The 26358-nt window shown below is 34.0% G+C and overlaps 1 protein-coding gene across 10 annotated transcripts; it reads left to right on the top strand.

Annotated features, from left to right (window-relative positions):
- The first annotated feature begins 379 nt into the window (after positions 1 to 379).
- LOC126914032 (heterogeneous nuclear ribonucleoprotein Q-like) lies at positions 380 to 26199 on the top strand. 10 transcript variants are annotated; one of them, XM_050717459.1, is made up of 13 exons: positions 380 to 842; positions 3191 to 3576; positions 3676 to 3783; positions 3917 to 4093; positions 5478 to 5613; positions 12472 to 12677; positions 12747 to 12896; positions 12984 to 13129; positions 13225 to 13340; positions 15040 to 15054; positions 15790 to 15938; positions 20274 to 20439; positions 21779 to 26199. In XM_050717459.1, the coding sequence occupies exons 2-13, from the start codon at positions 3193 to 3195 to the stop codon at positions 22027 to 22029; spliced, it is 2004 nt and encodes a 667-aa protein (XP_050573416.1). In that variant the 5' UTR covers positions 380 to 842; positions 3191 to 3192; the 3' UTR covers positions 22030 to 26199. The 10 variants fall into 10 exon arrangements, with proteins under 10 accessions (XP_050573416.1, XP_050573418.1, XP_050573422.1 ...); XM_050717461.1 differs by lacking the exon at positions 5478 to 5613 and adding an exon at positions 8388 to 8523 and having other exon boundaries at positions 381 to 679; XM_050717465.1 differs by lacking the exon at positions 5478 to 5613 and adding an exon at positions 8388 to 8523 and having other exon boundaries at positions 381 to 842; positions 20274 to 20430; positions 21782 to 26199.
- Positions 26200 to 26358: the final 159 nt, after the last annotated feature.

Here is a 26358-nt window from a genome sequence, read left to right as displayed (position 1 = left end):
TGCATCACAGTTTAATCTTGAGTATGTATATAAATGTGCGTAACGATGTACGTATAAAATTGCAATAAAAGATAAATAAAGGAATGACAGGAAATACATGGATTGCAACGAAAATGACTGTGCTTGAAGATGAATTAATGAAAAATTGCAGAAATGTTTCATGAAAACGAAAGGAGAAAAGGACGTGGAGAGGAGAGGAGTGAAGAAGAAAGGAACAGAAAGAAAAGAAAAGAAAAGAGATGAAAAGAGAAAAAAGAGAAAGAAAATTGGAAGGAATGGTACAGGGACACAAGGAGAATAGCGACGAGCCTGACTAAGGCGGGGCTCGCATATACCGCGAAGAGAGGTAAGCGGTTGAATCGGATTGGATTGGGGCGCAACTAGCAAGCAAGCAAGCAAGCAAGCAAGCAACCGAGGAAACTGGTTTGGTTTTGTAGGGCTTGCACCTCTCTTTCAGCGAGGCAGTCCAATTTATGCATTACGGCTATGTAGGCACTACATGATATCAAAACGCTGCGCCCGGGCTTACTTCACTTACCGTCACCATCACTGCAATATTATCGGAGCTTTCCAAGTGCCTACAAGACTAAATTTACTGCATTACTTTTCATCCAATACTATCAAGTGTTAAATGCAATTTTTAATACACACGGTTACACGGTTTACATACAACGTAAAAGTGAGCAGAAGTATATGCAAGTTTGTATTCGTGTAACGGTGGTGGTCTCTGTAATATGAATTTTCTATCAATTAAAAGCTTGTGACTGTTTTGTGTGGTATCTGGTGCTTCGTTTTATAATTTGTTCAAAATTAATACTGTGAAGATTTCAAATTTTGTACAGGTATACTTTTATATTGTATTATTATGTTCGGAGGTTATGGCACATTTAATCCTGATTCGCTTAATATTCTTATAAATTCTGATCTCTTTTCCATTTTATCTAAATAAATAACTAATATTTTTAAGTATTTTATAGATTGTATTACTACATTTACATTAATATCAAGTAGAGATTAAGACTAGAGATATACGTTATACTTTACATACAATTACGTACATATTCTTTTTTTTCAAGAATGGTATCGAATTTTGTTATCATTAGTCTTGGGGTTTATTTAATTTTTTAACTTTATTTATTTTTTATTTTAACATTATTTCAAATAAATAATGTATTAAATATGCGAATTGAAATTATGCGAATTTCTAGATTATACTCCGCAAAACCATTTGTAATGATTGTTTTTATTAAGTAAGTAGAGTTTACTATTTTGATAATAACGAAAATCATACGATGTACGTAGTAGTAGATTGAAGTAGTGAAATTTTACGCTTAAATTCTTCATTATTGAATAAAAGTAAAAGATAAGATTGGTTGTACGATATAAAAATTGTGTGAAGCAAGTAGAACTTCTAGCATATGTAAATCATTGTCAGTTAGTCTCAAAATATTTTATGCGTATACATATGTACGTAAGTAGACCTATCTCTCTCTATATATATGTACATATCTGTCTGTTATCTATTAAAAATAATTTGAAACGAATAAAATTAGTTAATAATTGAAATTTCCCTGTGGAAGAATGATACGTACATAATATATTGTGCATGCAGATTTCAAGTACGAAATTCGTTATTTCATGAGTGCATATTGCATGGTCAACTTTTTCTTCTCAGCCTTTTGCATGAACCAATCAGAATTCGCGAATATGCTTGAAAGAAAATGGCTAACTCGTGTCGCTGGGTTCGAGCGTATCTTTGCGCGTCGTTTTGTGAACCCCGTAGTCTGCAATCACGTTGACGTCTATCGCCATTTCCTCACAGGAGGATTTTGTTCATTTACTTTCTAAGGTATATGCAATTATTCTTCCTATGAATATCGTGAATTATTTCTATGTAGTGTGCTCCTTTAATAATCCTTTAATAAACACAAGCAGAAATCGGTTAGTTAGAACAGCGGGTGTGATGTTATCGTGAGTGTAAAAGTGCATTGCATCCTTCAAGAAATATGGATGCAAGTCTATTGCCGGCCGGCAAGCTATATGCAAAAAATACCAATTACATTTCCTTTCGAGCAAAATTTTTATGTTGCGTATTCATTACTGTGAATGCAATATTTTCAAACTATTTTTTATTATAATAATTTAATTCTTTTAGTTTAAAGTGCATTGTTCGATAATGGAGTCATTTCTTTATTGTATATTTCAAATTAAGGAGTAGGTATAAAATGTCTACAATGATATATCAGTGATATTCATCAAACCCTCTTTATTATTTTTCTGTACCAAGCAATTGATGATATCTTAAAGTTTTGATATGTTGATCGTTTGTAAACGCGGGAAATTGTGCAGACTATGCGTTATATGTCGAGTAGTGGTGTTGGCGTTCCGATCACGTTCATTACATTGCCTCTATTTCATCTACTCCATTTTCGACCATAGATGTATTAACATTCCTTTTCAAATTTCATTTATTTCCTCTTGTTTTATTTATTTATGTGTTCATACATTCATGTTGTATATATTATCTTATTTTTTCTAATATATTGTTTTTAATGTTCTATATTACTAATATTCTAGCCAAAAAGTTATTCAAATATTGATATAGAAAAATCTCAGTATAGTATAAATGCGTATAAACAATGTTATTAAGTGTTATAAAAATATAAGATTTTGCATATGTGTTATAAAGAATATGGTAAATATTATTAAAAAATACGTTGAAGAGATTTAAATTTTTTATGCAAAAAACAAAAGTTTTCCAAGTTTTTAACAGTTATAAGTAAGTTTGTTTTTCAATTACTTGATTACTAGTTGCTGATGATATTTGTAACTAGTTATGAGAATTTGAAATTTGTTTTAAGCATTACATATAAGACATGTTGAATAATATTTTTTATACAGATTAATGAGTACTCTTAATATCTGAATATTTTTAATAGTTTGTACTTTAACATTTAAGTAAGGAAAACAAATTTATAACATGGCAGATGTTATAAATGCTATAACATATATAACAGTGTTTTATGCCAAACATTTAGAGTTTATAAATATTTGAGTGATAATGAATAATAATTTAAAGCATAATTTATTTTGGAATAATAAACCAAGATGATATAAATTTAAACAAAGCAATATGAAACAAAGGAAAAACCAAAGATGTTGTTCTGATAATTAAAATAATATGTTACAGCTATGGCAGAGGGAAATGGGGAGATAAAAATGGAAGAGAAACAGTCTAAGGAGGAAATGGAATATGTAGAGAGGACAGAAGATTTTTCAAAATTGATTCAGTACGGACTGGATGAAAAAGTAGCTGCGAAATTGGATGAAATTTATAAAACAGGAAAATTAGCTCATGTGGATTTGGATGAAAGAGCATTAGATGCATTAAAGGAATTTCCAGTAGATGGTGCATTAAATGTACTCACACAATTTCTTGAATCTAATTTAGAGCACGTATCAAATAAATCTGCATACCTTTGTGGTGTAATGAAAACCTATAGACAGAAAAGTCGAGCTGGGCAGGGTACTGGTACCAGCACTGCTCCAAAAGCACCGGATGAGGATAAAATAAAGGTAAATATTTATTTTGTCAGTTTGATGTTTATAACTATTTACAGAGTTACTTGAATCATAAAAAAGATATAAAACTAATATCCTAACAACACACTTTAGATGATTCTTGAACGAACTGGGTACCCTTTGGATGTAACAACAGGACAACGGAAATATGGTGGTCCTCCTCCAAACTGGGAAGGTCCCACACCAGGAACTGGCTGTGAGGTAAAGCAATAAGTTATTGCCCTTCTGTTTGATCGAGTTGCATTTCCCTAATACTTTTTTCTATTTTTTTAATACAATTATTGTCAATCTTTTCATTTTTATCTCATTTTGTATGCTTCTGTTTTTATGAAAGGTATTTTGTGGAAAAATTCCAAAGGATATGTACGAAGATGAGTTAATTCCTTTGTTTGAAAAATGTGGGAAAATTTGGGATTTAAGATTAATGATGGATCCGATGGCAGGTTGCAATAGAGGATATGCGTTTATCACTTTTACTAACCGAGAGGCTGCGCAGCAAGCTGTTAGAGAGGTATGTAGATATCTTCCAAATTATTTTTTATCATTATGTAGGTACATGTTTGTGAAGCGTACAATTCTGTTTTCCTAGTTTAAAACATCTTGTTATGAACATATCAATGCCCTTCACTTTTTTTTAGAAGAACTTTAGAAATGTTACAAAATTGTTATTGCTACCAAAATAAGTAACTTTTCGAAATGTTTAAAGATATCATTACATATGTTATATTTCATTGGTTTCTTACTGTTTCTGTAATATGTTTTATTAAGTTTTTTATTTATCGTTTTAATACTTCTTTCAAAAGAAGCGATGATAGAATCGTCGAATTTTTGTTGAAATTCGTCGAATCGAAAATAGTATGAAACATGTTTTTTTTTTCTTTTTCTTCTTTTTCTTTTTGCATTAAACATTTCGAATACATTTTTTTCATATTCCCATGTGGCTTGTTCTATGTTGTGACTTGCGTTTTCTCTTTCTTTCTGTATTCTTTTTTTTTTTTTTTTTTTTTTTTTGTTTAATTGTAGTCTTAACGTAAATATTTTAGCATTGTTTCACTAATTGTAAAGAGTAACAAAATTGAGATTCAATGTCTATAGTTAGGAACAATCCACATATTCATTTTATACATATATATGTTCCTGACCTCTAATTTATATTTTTAAGTATATAATTATGCCCAACACATCCCAAATACTTAACAGCAGCAAAACAGAAAATAAATGCACATATGCATAAAAGTATAGGCACACACGCGCGCGCGCGCACATACACGCAAATTACACATACTCGTATGTACATATATATGCATACACGCATAGATGTAGACACATACACACGCACGCAAATACATAAAAACACATGTGAACACATGTATACACGCGCGCGCGCGCGCGCATAGGTATATGCGTACGTACGTATGTATGTGTGTGTATATACATACATGCATACGATAATGATGTCCTATGGATGAGTTTCTTTTTCCAGCTCTCCTCTTTGCTCAGTGGGCAAAATTGGGAGTGGAGAACTTTCCTAAACATTGACGATGCGAAAAAAAGAAATTCGTGTGGTTTAATTGGTTAGGGGTATATCTACTTAATTGGTTGACTTTCGTTGGACAGTGACAATTTTTGTAACAAAATTTTGAAAATTGGTAGGCTTAAAATTTGTTTACAGGAGCACATACGTGAACGCCGGTTTCCTATATTGTGAAGACTCGAGCGACAAAGCGCATGCCACTTTCTCGCTTTCATGGAACCAGGCCATGTTAATTATTTTACTAAATTGCATATTTTGAAAAATTTTTCCTAAATTCTTTTGTTTATCGCAAGTAGATAAAACATGAAGCGTATCTCATTGGAACAATATTAGGCATGTGTTTGTTTTCTTCATCCCACAGCTCGATAATCACGAAATAAAACCCGGCAAGAATCTGAAAGTAAACATTAGCGTACCTAATCTACGACTTTTCGTGGGGAACATACCAAAATCGAAAGGCAAAGAGGAGATTCTGGAGGAATTTGGTAAATTAACAGGTAAAGTGAATTCGAGGCGTGTGTACCTACCTATCTACCTATACCTACCTGTCTACCTGTATTGTAACTTACGAGTGGTAGCTTTTAAGTAGTGGTTGTAGATGGTATGGAGTTATGGAGCATCCAAGAAAAAATACACGATCGTGCGTGCGACCGTGTGATCTTCAGTTACCTATGACACCTTCAGTTCTGATCAGTCTCCTTGCCTCTCGGTTTATTAGTGAACAGTAACACCTCTCTGGTCCAAGTCTTCTTTTCCTCGCATATTTAGGTTGAGTTATGAGTTCTATGCTTCCTACTTTTATTCATTATATTTCCTTTCTTTTCTCCTAGTTGATATTTCTTTTTCTCCCTCTAGCATTTCCTTTCCGTTTAGTTCTTTGAATTTCCATTGCCGCTATTGTTGACGTCGCTGTAATCGTTATCATCATCTTCATCGTCGTCATCATCATCATCATCTTCATCATCATCATCATCTTCATCATCATCATCATCACCACTACTACCATCACCACCATTATCGTTTCGTTGCAACTTCATTATAGGGTCAGTATCATATCATTGCCGGTACCAGACCATCACTACTACCACTACGATCAACGCCATTCGTCCTTTGCTATCATACATGCGTACCATATCACACAGTTTCATATTTGCGCGCGTAAACACACACATACCTACACAATCAGTCTTGATCAGTCTTGATCAGTCTTGATCTTTGATCTTTTTGGCGATTTGAACGTATAGTTTAATTTACCTTTTTTCCATTATATTTTCTTTGCTGTTTCTTTTTGTCATATTTATTCTTTCTTTATTTGTTATTGACAATACAAAAGAAAAGAAGAAAAAAAAGAGACAAATTAGTTAGAAGAGAAAATGTGGAAGCAATTCAGTATGGTACAATTATTAAAATTATACATTGAGGTAAAAAAATTAATGAAAATAACGCGCGCTGTCCTGCGTGGTTGTTATCAATTTTTGCATCATGTTAACGCGATTCATGACTGGACCTCGAGCATGGGGGTATGGGAGATATGCGTGGACCGCTGGGGCGTTTGGCTCGCTAACAAACGGACAGGCACTCCCATCCACCTACCTACCTATCTAGCTATCGAAAGCTATGTACAGACACTGCGAGGCGGCCTCACAAGTCTGCCTCGCGAGTCTGCCTCGCTCGAGTTGCCTCGTGTCCTAACGTATAGAACGCGAGGCAAGCAAGCGAAGCCCAAAGGAAGCGAGTAAGGAACTACGAGGCATCTTTGATCTCGCCACGCAGCAGTCTCGCCGCGAGACATGCTTCAGTGCAAGGCAGGTATGCACTTTGCGAAGCAGTCTTGCACTGTCTACAGGGTATTCGAACATGATTTGTCACAAGTATCGTAGTATTATCCTACACCTCTGAATCGGCGAAGATCTGTAAAAAAGTGGATGCAAAATCGACTGACTTTGAATTTCAAGGTCAATTTTTTGTTGCGTCTTATCTTACTCATCTTGAAGAATCAAAGTCTCAAAGGAATCATGGGTCTAAAACTCAAACTGTTCTCTTCGAAAAAATGTGGAAGTTTCATTAGTTTTCGAACTCACTTTATCTGTGATATGTTTATATTTTACTGTCAGTGTAGAAAAAATAGCATCTAATGTCGTATGTAGATACCCTAGATCTGTTATTATATGCCCCATATATTCCTTTTATTCCTTTTTTCCCCCTTATTTCTTATTTATTTTAGACTCGCATTTCTATATTCCGCTCAAGATTCTTTTAAAGATTACGCATTGATTTTAGCCGATGAAAACCATATTCAATCCGATATTTTAATTGTTCAACGGATGTAATCTATTCACCCGAACCATAAACAATTTCTTTTATGACTCCTCAAAAAAAGAAATTCACAAAGTTAAAACTGGCGCAGAAGAAAGCCACAAGTAAGGAGCAGATCTGCATTCTATCCACGATGATCCAAATACTTTATTTAGAAATTAGTGAATTTCTGACTCACTAATATTTTTCATCGTCTAAAGTCAATGTGTAACTTTGGGTTAAAACTTGACTGGAATAGAGAAATGTGCGTCTAAGACAGAGAGGAAGAAATGGGATATATAATGGTAGATCTGGAGTATCCAAGTGCCACAATAGATGCTACTTCCTCTGTCTGTATAAAATGGAATGATGCAGATGAATGTAAAATGTAAGCATATTACAAATAAAGTGAGTTCGGGAACTAATAGAACTTCAATATCGTTTTCTAAGAGAGAACGGTTGAGTTACGACCCCTAGTTCCTTTGGAATTTTTAATCTTCACGATGAGTGAAAGACGATACAATAAAAAAAAAAAAAATAATTTGACTTTCCAAGGTCAAAGCCAATTTTACGGTTACTTTCTTTTTCAAATTTTCACCGACCTGGAGAACGTAGAATAACGCTACGATTCTTGTGAAAAATCATTTTCGAATACTTTGTACATAGCTCAGCCTAACCACCTACCTACTTACCTACCTCCCTTTCTTCTTACATACTTATCTCCCACCTATGTATTCATCTACTCATCTATTTATCTACCTGCCTATTTACCAATTCACCGACGATATACGTTGATTAATTCCAGTTTAATTTTCCATGTTCATCTATTGATATGCTTGCCCTCTCCCTTCGTATAAGACATATATAATTTCCCTGAAGGTCGCTTCACGATATCCCACGTTCAGACAGCCAATAAGCAGGTGAAATTATAAAAGGCAAGCTTAATTGGCACTCTCCTTCCACATTATTCTTACAGCTGAATGATTATGAGATTCGGAAAGGGAAAAAGATTGGTGTTACCGTATCTTATAACAATCACCGCTTGTTTGTGGGAAATATTCCAAAGAATCGAGACCGAGATGACTTGTTCGAAGAATTTACAAAGCACGCACGTAAGTTGATAATTGTCCTTAAATCAGCAAGCAGTAACCAAAGAAAATTCTATAGGAAAAAATGGTGGGATAAAACTCTTATTTTTTAACGATCGGCTATTTGTATCCGATTTTTGTTAGCGGTGCCAGGTGGGTTAATTTTACCCTCTTGCATCATTACCAATTAGGCAGATTCCTTCTCAAATTGATACATATGTCATAGAATATATTTTTCCACCTTTAAAACATTTCGCACACATTCTCACCACAAACACTGTCAATTTTTATTTTCCACTCTCGAGAAGAATTTTTCATTTTTATGCTGCTACTACATATTATGTTGTTTATTAATTTTTGGATAAAAAAATTGGCCGTAATTGATTAACGAATTTTTATATTAAATTGTGTCCCACAATCATGACATATAATTTATTATTCTATATATATAATATATAAATATATATATGTATATATATAAATAATATATTTCACAATTATATGTATGAAATTTAAATGTTCTGATAGTCGTGTCTGTGTTTCTCGAGTTTTTCGTTCAGGATATTAATTTCAATTGTTTCATATGAATAATTGCTCTTTAAATGGTTGTTCGTCATAGTACGTTGTGTATACAATTTTTTTCATATATTTACTTTCTTTAAACTATATACCTAATCGATGAAAGCATTTTTTATTTGTATGATTGATTTTGGGACGCGAAAACATCTCTAAAGATTGGAGTAAGGTCTGAAAAGAAAAGAGAAGTAACTGAAAGTATATCAAGAGTAGCAATAATAAACGTGGAATCGTTTACAATCATAAAAATTTTATATGTGTGTGTTACCCGTTTAAACTATATTGGATAACTTTGCTATCAACGTCTGGTAAAATGTAGCATTTTGTTCAATGGAAAAATGTTCTACTCGTTTCTAATTTCCTCTGATGTATTTGTTACGAATGTAAAATCAGTTCGAGTGATTGAATGAATGTGTACGATATTTGTCACTTATATGTGTGTTTGCAATAGCATTCTTGCATGTAATACTTAAGTCTGGACTCAGAGAGGAGATAATGGCAAAATATGATAAAGTAAAATGTTAATATTGGATTCAAGAGGCATAAGGTTAAATAATCAGAATTTATGGGGAAAAAAGGTCACAAGGCATCTGAATTACTCTGACAATCCCTCCCTCTCTCTCTCTCTCTTTCTCTCTCTCTCTCTCTCTCTCTCTTTCTCTTTCTCTCTTTCTTCTCTTTCTCTTTCTCTTACTTTCTTTTTTTCACTGATGAATTACTTAAATACACATAGGCGCGCGTTTTATTGCTTTAAGACCAGGTGCATTTCTAGCAGATGCCATGTTGTATGTTCATTTATACACGTGTACATACATACTCTGTGTGTGAGTTTACGTGTGTGTGCGTGTGTGCGTGTGTGCGCACGTGTACAAACCAACTTTTAAACTGAGAGGAAGGAGAGTAGGATTAAATTAAAAGAAAGAAATAAAAAAACAGAGAATGGTGACAGTTAATGAACAATAACATTTTGTAGCGAAACAATTGTTTGGTTGTTTTTACAGATGCTACTGTTAGTTTGGAAAATACGTCGTATATGATATTAGCTGTACTTATAAATACTAATTGACAAAGATTTCAACTCTTATACAATTTCACGAAAGACCAATCTTTTCTATATTCGTAAATCAATCACTGCGATGCATGTAAATTCTAATAGCATGATACTTTCATTTAATCATAATATATTCTTCAGTTTTTAACTATATTTATTATTCTTTTGTATAATTAAGCAACACATGGTGATAGAGCAGGATAGAGAGCAGAAATTATCAAAATTTACAAACATGTTTCAGAGATCTTTACAAGTTATTCGATTCGGTGACACGCGAATAGAACTTTATAAGTATCCTTTCTTTTCTTTCTGTCTTCTTGAAACATTGTTCGGGGTATTTTTAGATATGTAGAAGTATTTTTGAATATTGAATTTTTATTTGACGATGCATAAATTATATTAGCCGTAATTTATAAAATTTATGTTGTATAATTTATTTTGGTGGGAAGATTACTTAATTCTATATTCAAGTTATAAATTTTTATTGCGCACATATGCATACATACACGTATACGTATAATCACATGTGTGTGTTATATTATAAACATATATATATATTATGTGGACTAACACGTATACAAGTTATAACGGATTGGGTATTATCACAAATAACATATTAACGTGTATGTATGTGTATATATTATAATTAAAAGTGTATTTTTTAATTTGACGTAATCCACGCAAGCTAGAAACATTCCTGTTATAAAGTAATTTGTGTTCTGTGTGTACTTGAAGGATATGGCCAGATGTCTACTGAGAAGCGGGGTATTTGTATATTTGTACTTGTAGTGTGTTCTACTTTTCATTTAAGCGTGTGTGCGCATTCAACTAAAGGGTTTTATAACTCCTTGTATGATATAACGTGTACATACTATGTTCTCAAAATCTGCTACGATTCTAGTAAATGTTCGTCTTTCAATATCAAACATAGATTTTGCGAGAAATGAAGATAATTTATTGCTTATGATCGGGAGAAAGATTTTGAGGACAAAGATTTTAGACGTGAGTATTTGTATTAGTAGAAAAAGATGAAGTCAGTCAATGGAATTTAAAAATTTTTCAAAATCAGATTTAGAATTGAAAAAGACGATGTCTGAACTACTAATTGCAGAGTAATTTCATCAAATATTTACCATCATAATTAATATCTTTCTTTTTTTTTTAGAAATAATATATGATATACGAAATAACATTAAATTAATTGATTGGTAATTAATAGCTTGATGATTTATTAGAATTACAATCTGTTTCGATATTGTTTCTCTTATTTTTGGCAAGTACTAAATGATTCGTGTGCATGGGTGTGTATATATACACACACCTGAAACACACACGCTATATATATATATATATCCCTTAAGTAAAAGCAATCATGTTTCATGTAAAAGTAATTATTTCCCTTTTCAACCATGTCATTTTATTAATTTTCATAATATAATTTAATATCTAATGATGTACTTGATGTTCTAATTTTGATATTTTGATGTTTTCAATGAATCGTTCAGTTTGTAAATTAGACGATAAACTTATCTATCAAATTTTCTCTCTTTTCTCTCTCGTCCTCACTCTTTATCATTTACTGTCTTTTTCTACTTTTTTAATTACCTTCTAGGCCGTTTCATGGGTACATAAGTAACGTATTGAAAAAGATGGAATTCAGTGATTCAAACTGTTTGTATTCATATAATTCGCGATATGTAAGATTACTTAATGCAGCTGCTGATACAAACAGGGTGTTTCAGGACGAGTAGAAATCTCTCTGCAGGCAGAGATAAATTGAAAGAGAAAAAGTAAAATTTTTCGAAAAACGAGATCTAAAATAGAATTATTTTATTTCATATTTGCATCTCAGTTTTGCTTGTTGAATAACTCTCCGCTCGGTTGTATCAGGTTTATATTCAGTTCAGAATTTGGCGTAAAAATGTCTAATTCAATTTTTTTGAATATAAGGCTTCTTGTATAGAATAACTTAATATTCAGTTCTATTATCCATCCTGAAATTCCCTGTATGTATATCCCATGTATATATATGTTTGCAAAATGACGACTGAACATAATTTACATCTGTCTAATTTTTCTCTTTCTCATTTTATTTTTTCATCTTCGTTTTCTTTGCGTCTTCCTCCGCTTCACTGTTTTTCTTCTTTTTAACTAGTAGACATCTGTTTCTCTCTCTCTTTCTTTCTCTATTTCTCTCTCTATTTCTCTCTCTTTCTCCCCTCCTCTCTCTCTCTCTTTCTCTCTCTCTCTCTCTCTCTCTCTCTCTCTCTCTCTCTCTTTCTCTACTTAATTTAATGTTCTGCTGAGATTTATTGATCTATTTTGTGTAATTTTTCATCATGTAGCTGGTCTGACCGAGGTGATTATCTACAGTTCACCGGATGACAAGAAGAAAAATAGAGGCTTTTGCTTCTTAGAATATGAATCTCACAAAGCTGCTTCCTTAGCCAAACGAAGACTAAGTACCGGTCGCATCAAAGTATGGGGCTGTGATATCATAGTTGATTGGGCTGATCCTCAAGAAGAGCCTGACGAACAAACCATGTCTAAGGTGAATAATTGATATACACTGTGAGGATGTCGTGATACGATTGGTTACCCATTAAATTGTATACTTTAGGTACGCGTCTTGTATGTTAAAAATTTAACACAAGACTGTTCGGAAGAAAAACTGAAAGAAAGTTTTGAGCAGTATGGTAATATCGAAAGAGTAAAAAAGATCAAAGACTATGCCTTCGTCCATTTTGAAGAAAGAGACAATGCCGTTAAGGTAAGACATTATTGATAAATTAAAGCCATTTAATATGAATATTTGGTACAAAGCGGGCATGATGTGGTATTGTTTGTTTTGTCTTAGGCAATGAATGAATTAAACGGGAAAGAAATCGGAGGTTCTCACATCGAGGTATCCCTTGCGAAACCACCGTCCGATAAAAAGAAAAAAGAAGAAATGCTTCGTGCTAGGGAGCGAAGAATGATGCAAATGTTTCAGGGCCGAAGCGGGTAAATTCAATATATTTGTTCGATGCAGCTTATAATCCTAATCTATCTGTTGATTTACATTTTTCCACATAATAATTAAATTTTCTATTGCACAGAGGATCTCCGTCGCATCCAAGCATGATGGGAGGACCTATGCCAGTTCGCGGACCAGGACAAGGTCCTCGAGGTACTGGCGCAGGTATGCGAGGACAAATGGGAAGAGGCGATTATGGTAAGTACCGATCCGACTTTATGTTTATCGCGCTCGTTGATATTCCTCTAGATTTAATCGGAATTAAACATATACACACGTGTTTATACATATATATTCATGTATTTGTATGTAACACTTTAATTGCATTTCGTCACCCCTTTAATAATATTTCACATAGAAGGAAATAACGTGTATTACGTATATGTACACATTTTGTTCCTGTTAAAGTAAGGTTTTGTTTTCGCTTGCAGTCAACTTGATTCATCTTTAGGCTTAGACCATATCTTAATTTTGTAAAAATATTTAATTTTCTATGTATAAGTTTTCTATAAAATCGTTGATAACATTATTAACATATAACAAATTATGGATTCAGTTTATACTGTCTATATGATGCAAAATCTGAGAAAATCATGTTACGTAAATGGATTGCTTAGATGATTGAAATTGTAAGATATGTCAAATTAAAATATCAATCTGTCGATGCTAAGAAAACATGTGACGATTAAAAAATTTATTAACGAACTTTTTTATAGATTTAAAATACTAATGTTTTATTTTTCAGATTTATATAAACACAAATCATTGTTAGATCGTTTATATCGATTTCTTATGGTAATGTTATGTAATATAAACATCCCGCATGCTTTTGGGGATTTTTCACTATCTCACTACATACCTTAGCTTACGCGCATGATGTTACATACGTGAGAACAAAAGTACAAATATATTCAACAACTGATAATATCGTATCCTTAGTGTTTAAACCTTGCTTTCTTTACCTCTAGAACCATGACCCTAATATTTTATTCGATTCAACTTGTTTATTGATCATGAAATCGTATTGAGTATATAATTAGATACACATGTTTGTTTGAGAATAAAGATGTTTAATTTTCAAATGGAGAACGAGGACAATTTTGATATACTCTAGGGAATTTAAAAGCGAAAAAGATTCAAACTTGTGTATATTTTGTCTTTTATCACATTAGAAGGTGTAGTGAGAAAGTGCTTAACGGCTGAAATACCTTTTCATTCATTTATTAAACTTGAAAACTGCATTTGTATAATAATCTGGTAAATCGAATTTGGTCTGAGCCTATTATGATTACATTTTCAATTGTTATGCAGTATTTCATTTTCTTACTCCCCCTTTTCTTTTTCTTTTTCCTTTTTTTTCTTTTCTTCGATTGTTGTTTTTATCAGTGCATAACTCTGTAAACAGTACACAATAATCGGGTTTACGAAATAGTTTATCGAACAATAGTCGGTCAGTTTACAACATTAAAGAGTTCTCATACATATGTACGATTATGCATATGTATGCCACGTGTGGCTTAGCATCATAATAAGAGCACCTTATTGCCTTACCACTACCACTTCCTGCGATACCTGTTATGTCTCACATACACACGCGCGTGTGTGCGCGCGTGCAACAGATGAACAGGGACTGACAGACAGACGCACATAACACGCACACACGAAAAAGAAGTAACTGCATGTGTATTGTTTGTTTTGTATTTACATATAATAATATTTGAGTGAGATTTATTTTGTGGCGGTGTATAATTATACGCATTGCCAAGAAAAATGTTTTTTAGTTTCTTTTTTTCTCTCTCTCTACTTTTTTTATGTTGTTTGTTCTTCTTCGTTTTGTGTAAGTGTGTGTATTTTGTTGATTTCGTATGCATCATAAATTCAATAAATTTGGTTTCAGCTCTCATGGAAATAGGTAAGATGCGATATTGAATTACGAATGGAAAGTAGTAGAGTACCATTTAGTAGAGTTTTGTATTTTTTCTCTTTTGGAACTATGTATTCAACATTGTAAAGACGCTCATATCGGATCATCGAAAATTGCAAAAAATCATATCATTATCTCTGTCGTGATATTTTAAATAGATCAACCACTTGTACAGTGACGATACATACGATTTGATTAATTTAAAGTGAGAATGAAGGAAAGAAGTCGAGCAAGGGAGCGAGAAGGGGGTTGAGAGAAAGAGAGAGAGAGGGAGACTGTGTGTATGTGCCTGCGTGCGTGTGCGTGAGAAGAGGGCGTTCTTACAGGGTAGATGTAAAATTACGAACTAACAATTTTCTACGATCCGAATAGGGCGTGAAGTTTTTACCAGGATACGTGATGGTGGTAGGGTAATTATTGAGTTTTTCTTTGCAGTATCGCTGTTATATAGTGAAAGTAATATATGTTTCCGTGATGATTTTAATTATATTATTTGATAATATTACATATATATATACGATTGCGAATAAAGTCGCAATATGTAATGTTCGGATGTATATTTTTTTCTTTTTCTTTTTTTTGTTTCCTATCATTGAAGTTTTAAAACCATCTTTTCCCGGCATGCCTTTTCTCATAGAAAACACGAGTATTAGTTTTGAATAAGTTGTCAATTGGATATATCGTGGCTAAATTTGGGTCTATTTGTAATGTGTGTTTTTATAGATTATGATTACGACTATTACGGTTATGGGGATTATCGAGGTGGCTACAGTGATCCATATTACGATGACTATTATCGATACGAAGATTACTATTTCGATTACGCGCCGCCTCCGCCACCTGCCAGAGGGAGAGGCAGGCAGCCTCAACCGGTGGGTCGCCTTTTTTAATGGTTCTAAAGTCGTTTCCGTTATTGAATCATTATTACTTTTTTAATATTTATGTATGTATGTGTGTGTGTCTGTATGTACACATATATATATGTATATGTATATGTATGTATACATATATACATATATACACACATCAATAGTAATTTGACTGTGGCACAGTGTTCGCGGATGTATCCCAAGTACATACATAATATATAATCCATTTTACTCTCTCCAAACAACCTGCCCATTTTATCGTTTAATCAGAGTGTGCATTAACTTGTTATTTACCGATGTAAGTATACGTATAAGCATGGAAACGTGGACATATAATTTAGATGCGCGCACTAGTGCATATCCTTATATGTAAGTGTTTCTATACCAACGACACGTGTGCTACCTGTCATGAATGCGTGAATGTATGTCTGCATTTTGTGTGTTTGAATAATCATATGTGTATATACTATAGATTATATATTTTTTTTTCTGCCCCCATCTATTTCTATATGTACATTTTTTTATTTGCTCATTTTCCCATTCATTACTTAGCCTATTTTAGTAAATTATGAGTATAAATCTGGTTATACTCAGATTTAACGCTTACACGAAATAAGTAATAGATGTATTCTGCATTTATTTGGTAAAGCTTTGTAAGAATAATCAAATGGAATGCGCTTGAGATACATTTGGAACCTTTTTTTCACACAAGATTAGAAAACAATGTCATTGCAATAAAATTGATGTATATCTGTGAGACAGTGTGCATATGTATATTAGAGACTGGAAAGTGAGAAAGATGTGAGACTACGGGCGCGCGCGCAGAGAAAGATGGGGAGGGGGGCGTGGAATGTCCTACATATTTGTTACATCTACTACTAATTCCATCGCTTAGACTAACGTTATCCTGTAAGTCGAACACACTGCCACTTTCAAATTGCTTGCTAATCATATCTGAGCCATGGTAGACCCATTCCAAAATTTTGCAATAACAATATAGCCGGGAAAAGCTATTAGAATACAGGAAAGTAAGAGAGGAACGGAAAAAAAGAAAAAAAAACATTGAAGATATATATAATAACAAGAGGGAGGGATAAATAGAGACATGTATAACAAACGAATGGAAAAGGTACGATTTTCCTTGTATTTCTACATATTTTTCTATGACAAAACAACATATAAACCTTATAGTGTTGTAAGTTTTCCTAATATTTGCTCACCATATTGTTAATATTTGAAGAAATTCTATTTGTAGGTAAAAATATTACTAGAGCTCCTACTATGCGTTTCGTAGTATGTGATATATATGTATATGTATGTACATACGAGTATGTCGAGGGTGGAAGAAATGTAATTAGAATTGAAATGTGCGATAAGCACAGAAAAAACCAGAGATAAATGTGACTAACAAACATTTTGATTAATAGATTAACAAACCATTGAAATTGTATATTTTTCAACTGAATATCGTGGTTTTTATAAAAGATTTGTATAAAAAATTCTTTTATAGTGTGGCATACATTGAGACAACTTGAAGTGTTAAAAAAGTGATTTCACCATGAGTCTTCTGAGTGAATGGTAGGTAGGTAAAGTCACCTCACTACATTCTTTCCACCAAGTATGTATGTATGTATGTATCTATGTATGTACGTTTAAGCGTGTGGACGCGTGCATGCATATATATACACATATATATACACACGCACATATATGTATTATATCTATACGTGTACGTACATGCATATGTGTATAAACATGTGCGCATGCGCAAAATAGATAATATACATGTAAATTATTGTAAATAGATGTAATTGAGTACAGGACGTGTTTAATATACCTGTTTGTAGTTTCTCCTTCCGAAGAGAGCGACGTGTGAGTCTCGTGGCTCGGATATGATACATTTAAATATATATATATACATATATATATACACATTGTACATGTACATTTATATGTATATATATTTATATAACAAGTTGCAGGGATGCCCAAGTAAGACACTATACTCTGTGGATATTATTACAACTGTACCATCATTATATTAATTTGCAAACTGATTAATTATTTCATTGTCTAATCATAGGACATATAATTAAATTATTCAATACGATAGATAGATGGATAGGTAGGTAGGTATGTCGGTAAATAGATAAGCAGATGAGCAGATAGATAGATAGATTTTTTTTAGAATTTTTGTTTTCAATAGATATATAAGATTCGGATTTATTTCAACTTTATTGTCTTCATATCGTGATAGTATCGATTCATCCTCAAAGAGTAAAATTAGCTTTCTCGACATCGACCTTTACTTCCTCGATATTAATCAGTTGATAACGAATGCGTGTGTATGGTCATTGATCGCGAGGTTGAGCGTTGACTGCATCGTTAGAATTAAAATAGTTTTCATATTTTCGTTTAAACTGTTTTCCCTCGTACATCGTGTGCCTCTCGCAACGCGACGTATCAATTATATTTGATCTCTTTATATGATATTAGCTTTGTTCAGTATTGCCAAAAGTAAGATGTTAGCATATACATAATTTTTATCTTGAACGTACTTGGCTAATAATAAGATATGAAAAGACGATGGTTATCTCGAGGTGCTTTTCAGTCCAAATGCGGGATCTGCAATTTTCTGAGAACGCGCTTCTGTTTCCTTCTTCGTGAAAATTTTATTTCAACTCATAATTTTATAGTGTAATATGTATAATATGTTGCACTATGGTGTTTCTATTCTTAAAAAGGATTACAAATTTGTCCACATTTTGTATTTAACTATCGTTCGCATAAATGTTTATTAGATGATATTATTTGAAAATTTTGGTATGTTTGTGAAAAGAGGTTATCGTAGTATTTATTATCGTAGCATAGGCTATATGAACAGAGCCAGGAGGAAAGGCTGTATAAGGACAAAAGTATATATGATATATTCGATAGCTTGAGATTGATGTAGCGTTCATAAAAAACTTATACATTGTTGTGCATATTTATGCGTGGTTGCGCATGTCTACATGCGTCTGGATAATATTATTATATTGAGAATTACAATTTGATATAGGAAGTTGATAGAATAGAGATGAAATGCTAATTGAAAATATAGAATGGAAAGAAAAGAAAAAAGAAAAGAAACGATGACGAGATTTGTACTTGCCAGTAATTTCTAGCATCGATGATGAAACTCTTGATGTTTGTTGCTTGCTTCAATGTACATATATAAAATATCGCTTACGCTTATACATTGTATAATACCCTGCTGTGTGATGTTACGCTGCTTATACTATTTAAATTTTGATTTGTTGAATTTTGTTCTAGCTGACAGTGCAGTATGTTGTGTCGCTTAAAGTTCCTTCGCCATCCCAATACAATAAGCTTTCCGCTTTGGATAATTCTGCTAATACTACTGCTGTCTGTAAAAAAATGTGGTTAGTAAGATTTGGTTTTAGGTGAACCTTACATCCGTTGCATCGTTCTGTATGCCATTGTGTATATTTGACTAATCTGTATACACATATATAAATAACTACCTCATATCCTACCGAGCTCTTTTCCTAGATTATCCTTATCATGTCCTTTCCTACCTTGTTTCCGCTTTTCGTGCAACGCATATCATATCTTTTACCAATCCTTGCTATCGTTCATTAAATACATCCATCTAACCATTTACACACCTACCAGTCCATGTATCCACATATACATACACATATGGGCGCGCGCGCTTATGTGCGGCCACGCGCGCGCATAATTTTGTATGTATTATTTGCATGTATATACGTATGCATATACGTATAATATACGTATAAATAAATAGATGCTTGCACCCACGCGCACGTACGTAAGTACATTTATACATATTTATAGCGCGTACATACACAACCATTTTGTATCAGTATATACATATACATGCTAATTTGTACCTGTACGTTTACGTGTACGTTTTTTTGTATATAATACGTGTATGGATATATTTAGTGGTTATCAAATGTACATATATATACAACAGGGTATTAATTTTAAAATGAAATTTAAACGGTGAGGTTAATCGTCGAATAAAGAAATTGTTTAACTCGGGTATGTAAGTAACTACGAAATCAGGTGTTAGGGATTATTTATGAACAAACGATCAATAAGTCGATCGAAATGTTATATAGGATGTTAATTGTTAATGAGTAGTTAAAAAAGAGAAAAGGGGTCGATAAAGGAAAGCCGAGAGGACACACGGTTGTGTTGTCCAAGTTCGCGTAAAATTTAAATATAAAGTATTATAGAATCGTGAATATATACTAGGAATGTAAGAAATGTCATATAGGGTAACGATTGGGTGTTGTGTTATTTGGTCAGGCTGGACGTGGCCGTGGAGTAGTGCCGCGTGGCCGAGTCGGTGGCCCCCAAGTCCGTGGGCCAGTCAGGGGGGGACGCAACCCCGCAACTTCAGGGGCTCGTGGGGTCCAGCGGCTGTCCGCTCGTGGGGGGGTCCGCGCCAAGGGAAGTTTACCAGGTGAGGATGGTCTGTATCTCCACAATAAATCAATCATCTTTTAACATTATTTTCATACGCTATTTTTCTCTTTACACTTTTATCAGTATTTGCTAATTGCCATATGCCTATTTCCTATCCATCGTTCCCCTTCCCCTTTCTTTTTTCTTCTATTTTGCTTTCTTTTCTTCACGCTTCCTTTCACCTTTCACTATAGTTCCTTCTTTCCTGTTCTTTATTTTTCGTTTTCTATTCTCAACTAAAAGTTCTACTTTTTAATCACTTCTCATCATGTGTGTGCGAGAATCAATAGACATTTCCGTTTGAGCTTCTTCCGATCATCGTTCGAATTTTGCATCACGTATTGCAGATTAGTAATATTCTCGTAAAATCTAATTAATTATATTTACTCTTAGTTTGCTTTACCTTCTTTTATTTTCCTTTATGCGACATTTAATCCCTTATTTTCTCTACTTTCTACTACTACTTCGTTTCCTTTTGTTCATTCGATGGGTATAGTTTCAATGGAAAGTCATGACGAAACAAATCGGTGGTCAAGTATCAAACATTTGATGAGATTATTTTAACGTATTTGGGAAAATGCGAGTCCAATAAAGTTACATGTCCATTGAAGCTATAGTCTTAAACAGTTAGTTGTATTTCATTTTTCTTTTAAATCTTCAACCGTTTCTATTTTTTTACATTATAGTAGCTGAATGAAATGTAAATGCGCAATGATCACAATCGATCGGTCGAATATTTTAAAAAGTGCAGTTGTTACATTAAATCGAGTAGTTATTACCGTGTTATACTTTGATTTTCTTTGTAATTGTCATTTCTACTTTAAATCAGAGCGATACGTATTCTAGTCCTCCAATCCCGGATAGATCGTTCAAAACGACGAGAATCTATTTGTTCTCGAGATAATATCCACTTTTGGTACGCGTTCAATCGTAATATTTCCAAATATCTGACATTTTCCCAAAGTTAGAGTCGATTAACTGGTTTTCTTCCAATCAACGTCATATGTTTCCCATAGCACTAACTTTTAGTTACGTTCTTCAGTCACTTCGTTGATATATCGAACGATCAATAACACTCTGCAGAATATCACTCGGTTGTATCATTGAATGGATTGCTTTGTTTCGTTTTATTTTACTCATTTAACAGTCCAGTGTTGGCACACGTACTCATGCGATTCGAACGAGCGATTCGAAACAATGGCAAAACGGATGCATGCGTGCGCGAGTGCGAGCGTGTGCGCATGGGTGGGAGAGATTGTGTTGTCGCAGTTGAAAAGGTTTGAGACAAATGTTTATCGCAATGAGAAAATTTAATTTGACAAAGATCTGTTTGTTTCTTTGTACAGCAGGTAAACGAAAATTTGACGGGGGTCACCAGAACCAGGGGGAATCTAAGCGTCGCTTCCAGAGCAACTGGGGAAACCAACCCCTCGCCCAACAACCACTGGGCAATGCGTACGGATTGGCGAGTGTGAATGGTGGCAGTGGTGGTGGTGGCGGCGGTGACATAGGATTCGGAGGTAAGGCCGCTACACTTGGCGGTATTTCCAGCGATGATCACGAATGGTACCAAGACTCCTATCAGTCATGGAGCTAACTTCTACAAGTCTGTGAGTGAACACGCACGCACGCACCCATCTAAGTACGCACGCAAGCACGCACGGCGAGAGAATTAACGAAAGAACAAACAACGCATACACATTGGAGTTGCTGTAATGTACGAAGAAGGATGCAAATTGAAAAGCAACGAAACCAAAATGTAATTACGAAAAAAAGGAAGGAAACAAAGAGTAGTAATGTTCAGAGGAACTTGGAAGAGAAGGAAAGATCAATCGAAAGGAGATAGAAAACTTACGTATAATGCTATTTACTCTATAAAATTTGGCAATTGTAAATGTTTTTATGCCTATTTAATCATCAAATGATCGAATGGACGAAGGAACATGAGAAAGCGCGTGAAGCGTCGTACTAGGCGTCACCACCATCGCCCGCTGTTGTTGTGATTATATATACAGTGATGTGCCACTGGGACTAATTATTACATCGGAGTGACCACCCAACAACCCACCCCGTACTATTACTATATATATACATATATATATATATATACACATACATATATATACACGTATATATATATATATATACTAATCTAAGTACTACTATATTGTCACATTGTTTACTGCCAAGTGATACAAAGATCAGCGATGTTGACATTGGGATTGTGATGGCTTGTATTAATTAAGAAAAATCACGGAAGCCTGCGATTTTATTATGCTACAATTTGGATTTTCGTGTGTATGTGCGAGAATGCGTGTACGTGATGGATAGATCAAGGGGGAGTATACATACGGGATAAACAAGAACAAGAGGAAAAGTGAAAGAAGATACATGCGGGACATGGAAGGATAAAATAAGAGCGTGTAGGAAAGAATGAAGAAGCGGAAGCAAAAATGGCAATATGGGCGAGGAGGAGATTGGTGTGAAAGGATGTAAGAATGAGTGAATTGGTTTATGAGCGTGAATGAAATATTACAAATCTATCGTTGTAGCGATCAATTTAAGTAGTTTTTTCTTTCTTTTTACAAGATAAAGAAAGAGAAAATTCTATATAACACGTTTTACGAGTGCGTGCTTACGTATGGTGTGCGCGTATGTCTGTGTGTGCACGCGCGGTGCGCGGGTGTATGTGCATGTAGTGTATGCGTGATGTGTGCGTGCATGCGTTTGTGTGTGCGTACGTGCGTGGGTAGGCTGTGTGGGCTGCGTGTGCACGTATACGCGCACACGTATGCATGTGTGATGGGGTGGAGCGCGCCAAGCGCCACTAGACCTTCTATTGTTGGTCTATAATGTGTACAGTCAGTGAAACTATTATTATTATTATTAAGAGTCAGGCAGGTTTTACAAGGATAGAATGTGAAACGTTAGAAATCAACGGTTCTGCGTGAAAATATTTCTCGTTTGTTCGATTACGATCAGGAGTAAGAATTAGAGTACCAAGTACGGAAAGAGTAGATTAAGATGATGAAAACGAACGGATGGACTGAAGAAATTAAAGCTATTAAGGCAACAAAATTATTTAGTGAAAGATTCGTTTGTATAGGAAAATTTGTAATGAAAACGTCCAAATAATGGAAAACTTAGAATTTATAAATCGGTAACATATCTGTTTTCTAGGTTTGTTATTCTTTGTCTCTATTTTATAATTTTATTTTTTCTCTTTTTTATTCCGTTTATTTTGTTTTTCCTATTTCGTAGTTAGAGGATCGAACAAAGAACCGTTGAACGCGTACAGCCGAACGAAGTAAATAGGGGAAAAAATGTTATATGTTTCGTTTGTATTCTTGTATTAAATTTTACTTTCAAAATTTTTATGTTCGCGGAATCTTTGCCACACGTAGGCAAGTTTCTTTTTAGAGCGACTGACTACCGAATTTGATAATGATAGTCACGGATTGATTTAGGATGTGTAAAGTGTACACAGCGTTTACAAATGCATGAACACATACAGCACACATTTTGAGTGTTGACTCGTTGTTATTGTTAGCCTGTTAGTTAATTAGTAAGAGTTGCAAATGCGGGCTATAGTTGGTCCCTGTCCCTGGAGCCCAGACACCCCCTGTTCTGGAGAATAATTGAAATGAAAAACATAAGCGAAGCCTAATAGCGTTTTACACATACCCCCGAATTGTGACGAAAAAGTAGATAAAAGATGAGAAAGATCAATTCATTTGTAACGAAGTGACTGCATATCACCGTATTGTCTTATCGTATATAGCATCAACGAAAAAACTAGCATAAACTTCGGGCTCGTTGGATACAATGCATACAGAAGTAGGTATGAAAGAAATGCAATTCCGTGTGAGAATAATAAAAGGAATGTCAAGGAATTAAACAACCAGGCAAAAAACAAAACATGCCCACGATTCCTATTCATTGATGGCTTTTTAATCGATCAATTTCCATAAACAACAGACTATCGATATATAGTGGTCGATTGGTTTTAAATATTGACGAATATTTTGTTGCACATTTTATTCATAATTACTCAAGTCCGATTTTATTTTGTCATTGATACAAATCTAGTAACGATGACACACAGCTGTAAACTAACGATCCAAGTTCCCTCACTTCTACTTCCTGTCCCCGGTCATGCGGTCGTGTAAATGAAACAAGTAGAGAGAAAAGGAATGAACGAGCGTGCGATTGGTATGTAGATAAAGCAAGGCTTAAGAAAAAACAGGAAGAACGGAAGTGCGTGAATGAAAATGGTTGATAGGACATGGGAGTGGATAAGAAAGGAAAGAAAGAGAGGCGAGAGTGAACGGGTGAGAGTGTACCACTGAGTGAATCGACGAGCAAATGAGTGGAAAAGAGGAAGAAGGGAAGCGAAAGAATAGAGGGAAGCTAGAGAAAAGCCAGCAGTTGAAAAAAATTACTGATCTTATCCATGCCAATCAACGTTATTACCTTTCATTTCTTTAGTCCTTTTTCCTCGTAACTCATTATTCACTTACCATATTTTATACCTACCTATTCTACTTATCTACACATCCTATTTATAAAAACATAATATCAAGGATATAATAATATTAATATTAACGATATGATAAGAATGATATTGCTAATTATACTGAGTGGGTTTTTGTAACACAATAACGTTTCAATATAAATTCTGGTTTTCCTTCGAAATTATAATAGAGGAAGATTATATACTTGTATAAGGCAGGCAGATAGGAAGCAAGTATGCGAGAACGAAAGAAAGAAAGAAAGGAAAGAAAGAAAGAAGAAACGAGCGAACGAAAAAAGAGGAAAAGTTCAGCTTGCGGGGGCAAGGAAGCATAACCTGGCAAAAGCGGAGGCAGTTCACGGTGACGAGACTTTAGACTGATCTAGGTACTAGCGTTACGATATTGGCCCTACCCCAGCGTTAAGGCGCCCCAATATTATATCATTTATCCTTTGCTATTTTATACAATTGACCGGTGTGGCAGCTGGGGTGCCTGGGGGTTATCGGTCGCATTTAGGATAATGCACCACTGTGGCTGACGATGCTGTAGCCGCGCGCACCCTTTTACCCGGTCATTGCCCTAATTTGCGGCACACATCCTTGGGAACTTGACTCTTCTTGGTTGGCCCGTGTCAAGCGGATGTTGTGTGATTTTTGGGTCGCTCAATTTATGTTAATAACGACCCAAAAAGACGTGTTTTTTAATTATATATAAATATATTATATATTATATTCCTGCGGATATGCATTTTGTGACGTGATGTTATTTAGCACTAATGAGGAAAACAACAAAAATGATGAATTGTACGGAAAGAAAATGAAAGAAAAATATTTAAAAAAACAAAAAAAAGGAAAAAAATGTACGTAACACTATTCACACGAACATATATATGGTTTATGTTTCTCGCGCCACACATGCCACGTGTCAGCTCCACGGCTAAAAGTGAACAACAAATTTCAAACGACCAAATTCTTTTAACGTTGATAATTGCGTTTTCAGATTATTTTTTATTATTATTATTCATCATCTTCCAATTGCTTTGCTTTTTTTTTAATTCCCGCAATTTGAAAAGTTGTCCCTAATTTTAGTGTGACGTAGTTGAACGTAATAATTATTGATGAATTTAAAATAATGTTGAAATGGTTCCTTTTTCGGGCTAGGAGCTTGATTTAAAGTGTCAAAGATTTTTGTGTATGACCAGATGTATTCTACATGTCTCAATAAACAGTTGTATGTGAATTACCTTTCTTAAACGATGATATATTTATTTATATACTATTAAAACACATTGTTCTTTCCCCTTTTTTTCATCCACTATATATCATTTATTTCTATTATCGTCTAATGCCTTCTCTCGATTAGACGACGGATTTGATTCTAAAAAGATGAACCGAATAAAATCCATCTTTAGC

The sequence above is a fragment of the Bombus affinis genome, chromosome 3, assembly GCF_024516045.1.
Source record: "Bombus affinis isolate iyBomAffi1 chromosome 3, iyBomAffi1.2, whole genome shotgun sequence".
Lineage (NCBI taxonomy): Eukaryota > Metazoa > Arthropoda > Insecta > Hymenoptera > Apidae > Bombus > Bombus affinis.
This window is presented reverse-complemented; position numbering and strand designations above follow the sequence as displayed.